At 43.8% G+C, this 12,888-nt stretch overlaps 1 protein-coding gene across 1 annotated transcript in view; it reads right to left on the bottom strand.

Annotated features, from left to right (window-relative positions):
• Nucleotides 1-1,370: 1,370 nt before the first annotated feature.
• The window catches only part of PSME4 (proteasome activator subunit 4), a gene marked incomplete in the record, with an annotated part of 200,084 nt that continues 188,566 nt past the window's right edge, over nt 1,371-12,888 (bottom strand). The window contains 4 exon segments of the mRNA XM_077485552.1: nt 1,371-2,627; nt 4,016-4,154; nt 6,119-6,252; nt 7,319-7,481. Of these exon segments, the coding sequence (XP_077341678.1) occupies nt 4,020-4,154; nt 6,119-6,252; nt 7,319-7,481 (432 nt within the window).

The following is a 12,888-nucleotide window of genomic DNA, read 5'->3' as shown; positions in this document are numbered from 1 at the left end:
TCCCAGGGTTTTTTTCCTGTTATCAGCCTTGCCGCTGTGTTTTGGATCAGTTGTAATCGCGCAAGTTGATATTGTGGTAATCCTATGTAAAGCGAGTTTGCGTAGTCCAGTCGTGAATTAATGATTGTTCCAACTACCACTGCTTTGTCATTCTTTGGGATAAAAGGGATGAGTCTGCGAAGCATGCGCAGCAGATGGTGAGATCGACTGACTACTGCTCCTATTTGCGCATCCATTGACATTTGTGCGTCTAAAATAACCCCGAGACTCTTCGCTTTGGTCTTTGGGGAGATAGTCTGCCCAAAGACGGTTGGTGGAGACCAGGAGGTTTTGGTTGCGGGCTTATGATTTGGGTGTAAGATAAGAAGCTCTGTCTTTGATTGGTTCAGCTGGAGGGAGTTGGTGGTCATCCAGTCCTCTATTGATTTGAGGCAGTTTTCAAGTTGTTGTTGGTGATCTTTTTTTCCATTGATCCGGAAATAAAGTTGCGTGTCGTCAGCGTAAGAGTGGAAGCAGAGATCTGAGCATCTGATGATTTGAAGGAGTGGGCGAATGTAAATGTTGAAGAGAACGGGTGACAACGGAGAGCCTTGAGGGACTCCGCAGGTGACTGCCCGAGTTTCGGAGAGGAATTTTCCTAGTTTCACTGTCTGTGACCGATTTCCTAGGAGGGACGCGAACCATTGGAGATCTATGTCTTGGACTCCGGCTACTTCTGTGAGGCGGACGAGTAGAGTATTGTGATCTACTGTATCAAACGCTGCACTTAGGTCTAGCAGTACGAGGAGACACGGCTCTCCGTCATCTGCCGCTTCGAGGGCGTCATCCCAAATCTTGAGGAGAGCTGTTTCTGTTCCATGACCCGGGCGGAAGCCTGATTGCAGCGGGTCCAGGAGTTTGTGAGTATCCAGGTGAAGTTGTAGCTGATGTACTACAGCTTTCTCCATGATCTTAGAAATGGTGTTGAGGCTTGTAATTGGCCTACGGTTGTTTGGATCCTGAGGGTCCAGGTTTGGTTTCTTGAGTAGAGGTTTGACGATGCCTTGTTTGAGGATGCTGGGAACAATCCCTTCGTGGAATGATCGGTTTATGAGGTGGGTTATGGTTGGAGCCACGATGTCGGAGCATTCTTTCAGTAGTTTTGTGGGGATGATGTCAATAGGTGAGGTACTGTCACGCAGTTTATTAATGATGTTTTTTGCGGTGTCTACAGTAATTGGGGATAGTGAAAATTTTGGCGGTTGCGGTATGTTGGTGCGGACATCCTCTTTATGTATTTGCTGGCTGAGGTTGGATGTTTTCTTTTGACAAATTGTTTCCCTGATGGTTTTGACTTTATCGATGAAAAAATCATGACATGACAGAACAGGTGTTACAAACAATCCTTTTATTGGGTTTTTAAAATAAACTAAGTGTACAATTGAAAGAACAGTTTTGGCACTACGCTATACAGTGGTTACATTGGTGTGCTGCTGACAGCTGGTAAATACTGCACTAGTACTCTGCTGTGCTTTGTCACTTGCTCAGCAGGTAGGCATTTAATGAACAGCATTCCTTCAAGGAACACGATACACATCATTAAGAGGGATGAAGAGTTCACCGAAATGAGAAAAAACATTTTTTTTTTTCCATGTACAAAGTACCTTGCTTAAAAACATGTCACCTGGTAACATATTAGATCAGCAACAGGAGCATAGCATAGGGAGGAAGGGACTGCTGCAAAACCTGCAGATGATGAACAGAGATTATATATATATATATATATATATATATATATATATATATATATATATATATATATATATATATATATGTGCACAATAACAGGGGGTTCCATAAAGGAGTAGGACAGGTAAAGTGGAAGTGCTGCCAATAAACAGCTAAACATTATCCAGCAATCAACTTTCTAGTATAAATGAGAGAATTAAAAAAAAATAATAAACCTGATTGGTTGCTATGAGCAACACACCTACTTTTCCTCTCCTCCACTCTTACAGAATTCCCTGTTCCTCTCTGGTTATTTGTTAACTACACATCCCAGCATGCCTCACATAGCGTGATGGGCTGCCTAAGGTTTGTATACATATATAAGTATATATACATGTAGTTATATAAAAGAAAACAAAAAAGTGCTTTACACTAAGAGCAAAGAAAAAAATTATAATTAAAAAAAAAAAATAACACAAAATATGGCATTTGACCCGATACAAAGCCTAGCTTAGCTTAAATGTCCGCAATGTGACTTTTTACAAACCAATGTTATTTTCATGTAAAAGACTGTTTGTACAATGATTTATTAATCTACTTACCTACAGTTTGTACAGTTATGTAACATTTGCAAAAAGTCATAGCGAGTCCCTGTGTTATGTATATGTCACACCAAAAGAGTCTATACAGTCCGTTCATATACAAGAGTCTTATTGTTATGTGTTCTTCAATCAAATCACTCGGTGCACATCAATCCTTTGCAAGCGTAAATCTTTTGCACTTAAAATTGTCCAGGAGCCCTGTTCTTCTATGGTGGGCTTAAAATAAAAATTAAAATTGGAAAAAAAAAAAAAAACTCAATCCACTTGGGGCAGCTGGGGACACAAAATTAAAATCTGAATCATCCTTCATGGGGTGTCCTAAAAATAAAAGAACAAACCTTTTGAGAAGACAATACTAACAACAATACTCAAGAGAAATAACTATACAATTAATAAACAACCTGTGCGCTACCTCTTAATAAAATGAAATTAGGAAGTCACGTGAACGGTGACGCAACACGTCGGGAGGAGCCAGGTGATGTCACTTCCTGGTCGCGTTCGAGACTGAAGTTCCCTTTGGATGTTCGTTTATGCGTTATTACACACGTACAAGAGTGCAATTTTAATGTGAGCTTTTTTTTTTTTTTTACCTTTTTAATAAATGATATTTGCAGTCAGTATTACACTATGGATAGTGTCTTATGTTTTCTATATCAACGCTGAATGGTGAGAATAAAGAGGAGTCTATAGAGAGTCCGGAGATCCTTGCATGGTAATGAAGCTGACCTTTTTTGTGGCAAAAAGTGTATCTGGACCAGTGCTGTCACTGGGGTTGGTGTCACCTGGTGCTGTAAAACATGATATGACCCCCACCCCGTTTTCTAAAAGTGCACTAAAGATGCAGCTTGCAGGGCTTTTGATGCGTTTTCAGAAAATGCCAGAAAAAACCACATAACCTAATAGAAATCTATAGGACTGCAGCTATAACTGCAGGTAAAGCATAGGAAACTCCTCTTTAAATTACACAGGCCCTGCACGTCTGGACCCCTTTACAATACACAACCCCCCTGCACGTCTGGACCCCTTTCCAATACACAGCCCCCCTGCACGTCTGGACCCCTTTACATTACACAGCCCCCCTGCACGTCTGGACCCCTTTACATTACACAGCCCCCCTGCACGTCTGGACCCCTTTACATTACACAGCCCCCCTGCATGTCTGGACCCCTTTACATTACACAGCCCACGTCTGGACCCCTTTACATTACACAGCCCCCCCTGCACGTCTGGACCCCTTTACATTACACAGCCCCCCTGCACGTCTGGACCCCTTTACAATACACAGGCCCCCTGCACGTCTGGACCCCTTTACAATACACAGCCCCCCTGCACGTCTGGACCCCTTTCCAATACACAGCCCCCCTGTACGTCTGGACCAATTTACATTACACAGCCCCCCCTGCACGTCTGGACCCCTTTACATTACACAGCCCCCCTGCACGTCTGGACCCCTTTACATTACACAGCCCCCCTGCACGTCTGGACCCCTTTACATTACACAGCCCCCCTGCACGTCTGGACCCCTTTACATTACACAGCCCCCCTGCAAATAACACAGCAGTACTCAATTCCAGAGGTCCACAATGAAGACCCTATGCCAAAAAACTAGTTAGGTTTGCTACATGTTTTACTGATTCATTCATCCATAAGAGCCTGCTCACGGCTCATCCAGCAAAGCAGCCATTAGGAACTCAGGAGATGTTTACCTTTCTATGCATAGTAGCAAGGAGAAACCAAGAGATCGGTTAAAACCACCAGCTGGTCATCAGTAAACTGCTGCTTGTGCTCTTGCCAATTGTCAAGGTGTGTTCTCCGGAAGTTTGACAAGGTTTTCTTTACCGTCATCTGAAAGGAAAGAGGGTTTTTTTTTTGTTTTGTTTTTTAGAATATTCATATTACTTGGCAGCGCATTGATTTCAAAGGGTCTGGTTTACATACATGTGTAGCAGTACAGCACGGAAAATCATTCAGGTACATTCTCATTTATCGTTGTGCATCTGGGGGCCCATACAAGTTAATAGGTGTGCAATAAAAAAACATGATCCATGCATTTATATAAGGCTGGCAAATTATTTAGACCTTTACATGCTATGAAAATCAAATCATGCTTTTTCCTGTGCTGCCAAAGCTTGGTTACTGGCAGCCATTGGCAATGGGCCATGTGCTGTTGGCTCCACTTTATTTTAAACATTTTTGGAGAATCTTCTAATACCACCCTAGATAAGGGAGTACGTAGTATGATAAAACACATGAAAAATGCCCGAAATAAAGCAAAACAGACCGAAGAGCATAGGTGTGAAGCCAGCCTCAATGGGAATGCATAGTCCACTCCGTTTATTTTGGATAGAGGTTTCTAAAAAGCCGCTGCGACCTAAGGGAGGCCATAGATGGTTTGAATACCTGCTGAACAGGTCAAGATTCGAACCATGTATGGACTGGCTGATTGTACCCCGATTGTACTGGCTGAATGACATCTCGGTATGGATGTCACACCACTTTCTCAAACTCAATCTTTCTAAAACTGAGCTTGTAATATTTCCTCCTTCCCGGCCCCCCCTCCCCCCATGACTTTACCATTAAGAGCACAACCTTTGGTCCTTCCACACATGCCAGGGTCCTGGGTGTAATCCTCGACTCTGACCTCTCCTTCAGCCCCCACATCCAATCACTGGCTAAATCCTGCCACCTTAAACTCCGAAACATCTCCAGAATTCAAAACTTCCTGACTAATGACACCACAAAGCAACTTATTCACTCCTTCATTATTTCCCACCTTGACTACTGCAACTCTCTCCTTGATGGCCGACCATTACACAGGCTATCCCCCCCTTCAGTCTATCATGAATAGTTCTGCTAGACTAATACACCTCACTAATCAATCCGTGACTGCTGTCCCTCTCTGCCAATCCCTTCACTGGCTTCCCCTACCCCACCGTGTAAAATTTAAAATGCTAACCACAACATACAAGGCCATCCACAACATCGCCCCCATCTGCATCACCAACCTCATCTGCAGATATCGGCCAAATCATGCCCTCCACTCCTCACAGGACCTCCTGCTCTCTAATTCCTTTGTTACCTCCTCTCATGCTCACCTTCAAGACTTCTCCAGAGCCTCTCCCATCCTCTGGAACTCCCTGCCCCAGTATATCCGATCAGCCCCTAACCTGTCCACCTTTAGGAGACCCCTGAAAACTCACTTATTCAGGGAAGCCTATCCCACACCCACCTAACAACCCCATCAAATCATTCCCCGCATCTATTACCTTTTGTACCCCCACCCCTTCTCTTTAAGCTCTACAAGCCGGGTCCTCCTGTCCCTTCTTTACTATATTTATTTTTACGATTACTGTACAATACAGTACAGTAATCATGCTAGCCACCCTCTACATTGTAAAGTGCTGCGTAAACTGTTGGCGCTAGATAAATCGTTAATAATAATAATTGTACCCAAGTTGACCCATCGATCAACTTGGGCACAACCAGCATGACAGATTTTTAGGATGCGATGATTGCCCGCGGCTATAGCTGCTAGCGGTAATCACTGTGTTCTCCTGGATAGGAGAGCTCCCTGTCCAGATAACCCAATAGTTCCGCAGGAGGGATTTCCTCAAACACTGACTGGATTAATGGGGAAATTGAGCACTTTTTTTTCCCTGCAACTGGAAAATTGTGTCATCTATGGCCAGCCTTAGTCTGACGTTCTTTTTTTCTTTGCAGATGTACATGACACTTCCCATAACTTTTAACGTGCAAATAAATTTAGCAGTGTAAACCCCAGACTTGAAGTGTCTGTGATTGGCCATTACCTCTATGGGCTGCGGATCATTGAGATGTGCGCTCAGATCCATCAGCAGTTGTGGCATCCATGTCGGGACATCATAAGGGCTTGATAAAATGCAGGCACTGAGCCCCAGAACACCAGCATGGCGCTTCACTAGATCTGCAGACAGAAATACAGCTTGGTAAATAGCAGATAGAATGCTCAGCCAGAGAGCAGCAAGTCTACAGAGAGCCGCCTTTGTTACATGTGTTGTATGAGATATACGAACATTCAATAGAAGATTTTTCTTGCTCTAACAGACATGCTGCCTGACTATAATGTCTGCCCAATACACTATATAATGCAGCTATAAGCACACAGAAGTGTGCAAAAAAAATAGAAAGTATAGGAATTGTAGAGAAGAAGACAAGGATTATAGATTTCCAGTTACAGTCCTACTTCTACATGCTTAAAGAGGAAGTAAAGCCCGATGGGTTTTACTTCCTCTTTTTTCCCCCATGCAAAGTAAAAGCATAATGGGCTAGTATGGGTCGCATACAAGCCCATTATGTTGCACTTATCTGCAAATGAAGCCTGTGATGTCCCCAAGATCCCCCCGCTGGTGGCCGCATGCATCTTCACCCCTCTTCCCTCCGGGGCCATGGACTCCGGCTCTGTAAATGGCCGGAGTCACGTGATGTCACTCGATGGTCACGACATGGGCCCTTTAGAAACATCGCGATCGTGCCCTTCCTTCAGTGCGCATGCGTCGATGACCTCAGCGCAAGCGTATATGGCAAATATCTGCAGATTTAGGAGATATTTCCAGTAACTACGGATAAGCCTCATTATAGGCTTACCTGTAGGGAACAGTGGTGTGTAAGGGTTTACAACCACTTTAAAAGTGACTGCAAAGCTTAGATTTTTTTTTTCTTAAATTAAAATAAGCATGTCATACTTGCCTGCTCTGTGCAATTAGTTTGCACAGAGCAGCTTTGAGCCTCTTCTTGGCCCCTGCTGTTCAGCAAGTGCCCATGGGGCACTCGTGTGGGCTCGATCATGAGCTGCTCTTGTCAGTGTCTAAAGATCTCCCAAGATCACATTATATTTTGGAAGATCGTAGATTTTTATATTTTTTCTCATGCTAGTGCAAAAGCTTATTGGGTAGAGATAAAACCCAGTAACCAATCCTCCTAACTGCTCAGACATAAGGCCATATGAAGTTTTGGGTTAAAAGAATAAATACCTGCAGAGGGTATAGTGTCCACCGCTGTACCGAGGTCTCTCTTGCGTTTCTTTGGCAATCTGGTTTTGCAGAGCTGCTCAAAGTGTGCTTGCATAGAGACATCCATAGTCAGAAAGCTGCACTGCAGAAAGCCACTCAGGGTGGTGGCAGCCATCTCTCTCACCTGAAACAGATTACAACATACACACTTATCACCACATACATTTTGTTATACACCAAAAAAAGTGTTCCTGGTATGAAGAAAGGCAAAATAATTTAGATATTATATGGTCAGTTTTGACCAGTGAAAGCTTTATAACAACTAGTGTAAAAATAGAAGAAAAAGTCCAATTTTTATTCTGAAACTTGTCCTGATTATCATGACTTAATGGTGGCAAACCTGAGAGGTACAGAAAGGCCTTAAAGTGCTTGTAAACTCTGTTACACCACTTGTAACTACAGGTAAGCCTATAACAAAGGATTACCTGTAGGTACTGTAAATATCTCCTATACCTGCACAGTTTAGGAGATATTCTCTATATACGCTGCTGCCGACATCATTGGCGTATGCGCACTGAAGAAACGCCAGCTAGCGCCGTTCCTTCAGGGCCTGTGCCGTGACCGGCAGCTCCCATGCACGGGAGTAATGTCATTGCGGCTTTGACCAATTACAGCGCTGGAGCCCACGAATCTGGAAGTAACTCTAGTAAAAGATGTCGGCCGTGTACTCAGTGTGCCGGGGGCCGATTCAGGGCTTTGTTCTAAGGTAAGTATCTCATAATGAGCTAGTATACGATGCATACTAGCTCATTATGTCTTTGTCTTGCATGGTTTTTTTTATTTTTTTGGGGGGGTTTACAACCTCTTTAAGGTCGGTTTCACACAGGTTTGAGCTTGTATAAGGGCAGCGTGAACAGCATCAGTAGAGCTTTGAGGAAGTTTTACTATTGGGCACTTATACCCCCTTTCCTGCCCAGGCCAGTTTTCAGTGCTGTCGCAGTTTGAATGTCAATTGCGCGGTCATGCAGCAGTGTACCCAAACTACATTGTTATCATTTATTTCACATAAGCTTTCTTTTGGTGTTATTTAATCACCACTGGGGTTTTTATATTTTGCTAAAGAAAAAAAAACTGAAAAAATAAATGAATGAATAAAAATGTTTCATAGTTTTTGCAAACAGGAATTTTTATTCCTTCACTGATAGGTGGCCTAGATGGGCACTGATGAGGCTGGACTGATAGGTGGCATGGGTGGGCACTGATTGGCAGTACTGGTGGGCACTAATAGGTGGCACCGATTTGCACGGATTAGCAGCACTGATGGGCACCGCGTGGGACCGATGTCCTTGCTACAGAAGCCGGTTGATGGCTTTCCTCCTTTCTCTTTATGCTTTCAGCAGTAAAGAGTAAAAAAAGCTGATAACCGGCATCGGATTACTTCCATGATCAGCTGTCATTGGCTGACAGCTGATCACGTGGTAAAGGGCCATCATGTCATTGGCCCATTAGCCTGTTCTGTGATCAGCCGAGTCCGTTCCTGTGTGCTCTGTGAAAGGGATGTGTTCCTTTTATCCAATCAACTCTCAAAGCTCTCCTTACTGAGCTCTGCAGAGTGCAATTTCAGCTCTCCACCCACTGCTTTCTGACAGCTCAGAAAAGCTTTATACATTCTGAACTCTATCTGCAGTCTTCTCCTCTCTACAGCCAAACAGGTACAACTTATGTAGGATGATTTGTTTCATCCCTGTGTATCACCTGAAGCCAGTCACTGCACTGGGCATATAAGACTTAACCACTTTAACCCCCCCCCCCGCACGCTATATAGTAAAATGACAGCGGTGGGGTGGCTCTCTCATTCTGGGATGACGCCATATGTCGTCCCACTGTCGCCACACTTGTACGCCCATGGGGGCATGCAGTGTGGCAATCGGTGGCGTGGTGTGTTCCTGGGACACATCGCATCCCCAATCTCAGTAAAGAGCCCACAACGAGGCTCTTTACCTATGTGATCAGCTGTGTTCAATCACAGCTGATGACATGTAAACAAGTAAATGGCAGTTATTGGCTCTCCTCTGCTCACAGGGGAGATCTGCACATATAATCACGGTGCTGATCATCAGTGCCCAGCAGTGATGTCAGTCAGTGCTGCCCATCAGTGCTTTACCTATGTGATCGGCTGTGTCCAATCACAGCTGATGACATGTAAACAAATAAATGCTGGTTATTGGCTCTCCTCTGCTCACAGGGCAGATCTGCACATATAATCACGGTGCTGATCATCAGTGCCCAGCAGTGATGCCGGTCAGTGCTGCCCAGCAGTATTTTACCTATGTGATCGGCTGTGTCCAATCACAGCTCATGACATGTAAACAAGTAAATGCTGGTTATCGACTCTGCTCTGCTCACAGGGGAGATCTCCACAGATAATCACGGTGCTGATCATCAGCAGTGATGCCAGTCAGTGCTGCCCATCAGTGCCACCTACCTTTGATAAAAAAAGAAAGCTCTCTCTCAAAAAATGATAAAATTGTTATATAGGTACAATGTTGCATGACTGCGCAATAGTCATTCAAAGTGTGACAGCGCTGAAAGCTGAAAATTGGCCTGGGCAGGTAGGGGGTAAAAGTGCCCGGTACTGAAGTGGTGAAGGAAGACTTCTTTTTTAGTATCGGTTGTATAACTAATGGCTATACTGTAAGACAAGACAGTTTAAGTGAAAGCTCATTAATGCATATCTCCTCGTCTCTCAGAAAGGGTTAAACACGTTAGCGCATTATCATCATTAACGAGAGGCCACCGTCACTAATAAGTACATATTGTTACATGTTAAAACGTAAACAAAGAGGCTCATCTGCTTAGTGAACAGAGCCGGTCCGGCACGCTGCATGTAATGTGCCATATTACAGCAAATTATCTCCTTGAACATTATGTTCTAGAGCCGCGCAAATCAGTAAGTGTAGCGGCAAGTGCTGTTCTAATTAAATAGACCAACTTGACAATAAGCTCATTTGCACGTCCATCGCGCATTATTAAAATGTGATCAAATTGATTAAGAATCGTCAGCCGTATGAAGAGGGAAAGTATGTCAGAAATTCTACTGACAATTTGCCGGCTCCACTCAGGGGACGGTATTAATAAACGAAACATGACGAGAGGATGGAAATGGCAGAACGGTAGGAGGCACGGCTGCAAAATGAACACACTCGCTGGGGAACGTGACATTTGTCTCTCTCTGTTCCCGAAAACTCAATTCCAGTTTTTGTACATTCTAATTATTCTCAGACATGCCAGAAATGGGTCAGTCCTTCCCTCCCTGCGGACTCCCTCCTTTGCATAAATGGAAATGGTTTAATCTGCCCGTTACCATACTGTACTCACTCGTATTGGTTCTACAATTTGGAACACTAACAGCTCCTCCGCAGTGTGGTGGGGTACAAATCTCTGTTACACCATATGGAGAAAAAAAAAAAAAAGACCGGGCAAGCACCAAAATTCTTTTAATTTGTGTTTTTCTGTGTTGGCCACTTCTTATTAAATCAAGCAATGTAACAAGAAGATTGCTGAGGGGAGTCACGAGGCTCTCTGTGGCTCAGTTCACACAAATAGAGCTCTTCACTTGACTGGTGAGCCTTTCAGCCCAAGTCTAGTTTTACTTATAAAGGTAGCTACAGTGAGGGGGAAAAAAGTATTTGATCCGCTGCTGATTTTGTACGTTTGCCCACTGACAAAGAAATGATCAGTCTATCATTTTATTGGTAGGTTTATTTTAAAGTTTCTTTAAAGAGGAAGTAAACCCTGATGAGTTTACTTTCTCTGTCTCCCTGCAAAGGTAAAGCATAATGGGCTACTCTGCATTGCATAGTAGCCCATTATGTGTCACTTACCTGACACAGGAGCCAGCGAAGTCACCGCTGTCCCCTGTAGTCCGGAGTCTCCATCTTCTTCCGGGTATCACTGCTCCGGCCACCCACAGCGATGACGTCACTCCTGCGCATGCGCACGGGAGCCGCCACTAACGGCATATCGCCGTTAGCAGCGGCATGCTGTTAACGGCGATAGTGCGCCTGCGTACCATTGTCTACAACTGTGACTGTCTTTTAGTAAATATCTCCTAAACCATGTAGGTTTAGGAGATATTTCTTGGACCTACAGGTAAGCCTTAATCTAGGCTTATCTGTAGGTCAGAGTGGTTTGTAAGGGTTTACAACCACTTTAAACACTAATTATTATGCAATTTGGGCTGGATTACAGTGGCTGTAGTTTGATAATTTCTTATTATAATGGACTAAATGAAAAGAAGCATCAGAGTGGGAGAGTTTACTTCCTCTTTAACAGTGAGAGACAGAACAAAAAAAATATCCAGAAAAACACATTTAACCACTTCCCACCCGGCCAATGCATATATACGGCCGGGTGGGAGCCGTCTACTCCTGATAGGACGTTCAGGAACGTCATTCAGGAGTAGCGGGATCACGCGCGCCCGCGCAGCGGCGCGATCCCGATGTGCTCGTGTCACCCGGACACGGCACATCTCAGATCGGCAGGAGGGCTCTGTGATTGGCCCTCCTGATCACATGACGGCCGTGTCCAATCACGGCCGTCATGTGATGTAAACAAACAGCCGGTTGCTAGGCAATCGGCTCTCCTCTCCTCACACGGAAGTCACCGCTGAGGAGAGGAGAGCAGAACGCTGCAGCCGGCTGATGATCAGTGAGTATGGGCTGCTTTTTACAGCTTTTTACTCACTGATCATCAGTGTAGTGTAAACACACAACACACCACACAGTACAAACACAGTCCCCACATATGTCCCCAAAACACACATGTCCCCAAAACATACATGTCCCCAAATAATAAAAACACATGTCCCTAATAATAAAAACATGTCCCCCACATATGTCCCACTAAAATCACATGTCCCAATGATTATCTGCACACATATGTACATGATCATTTGCGTACATATGTCCGTGATCACACAAACCAACAAATTATTATACACTTAACGGAATTTTTTTTACCAAAAACATGTAGCAGAATACATTTTGGCTTAAATTTATGACAAAATTTGATTTTATTGGATTTCTTTTCAAATAGAAAAAAGAAAATATTGTTTTTTTTCCAAATTTCCGCTATTTTTGCGCTTATATCGCAAAAAAAAAAAAAACAGAGTCGTGAATAAATAACACCAAAATAAAGCTCTATTTGTGCGAACAAAATGATAACAATTTCATTTGGGTACAGTGTAGCATGACCGCGCAATTGTCACTGAAAGCGCTAGAGCGCTGAAAGCTGAAAATTGGGCTGGGAAGGAAGGGGGTGAAAGTGCCCTGTATTGTAGTGGTTAAAAAAAAAAAAAAAAAGTTATAAATTGATTTGCATTTTAATGAGGGAACTAAGTATTTGACCCCTTCGCACAACATGACTTAGTACTTGGTGGCAAAACTCTTGCTGGCAATCACAGGTAAGGTAAGAGGTAAGACGTTTCTTGTAGTTGGCCACCAGGTTTGCACACATCTCAGGAGGGATTTTGTCCCACTCTTCTGTGCAGATCCTGTTAAAGCCGTTAAGGTTTCGAGGCCGATGTTTGG

The sequence above is a fragment of the Lithobates pipiens genome, unplaced genomic scaffold, assembly GCF_037356315.1.
Source record: "Lithobates pipiens isolate NorthernLeopardFrog02 unplaced genomic scaffold, aLitPip1_a1.2 Scaffold_18, whole genome shotgun sequence".
In the NCBI taxonomy this organism is placed as follows: domain Eukaryota; kingdom Metazoa; phylum Chordata; class Amphibia; order Anura; family Ranidae; genus Lithobates; species Lithobates pipiens.
The sequence above is the reverse complement of the archived record's forward strand: the minus strand, read 5'-3'. Positions and strand labels throughout refer to the sequence as shown.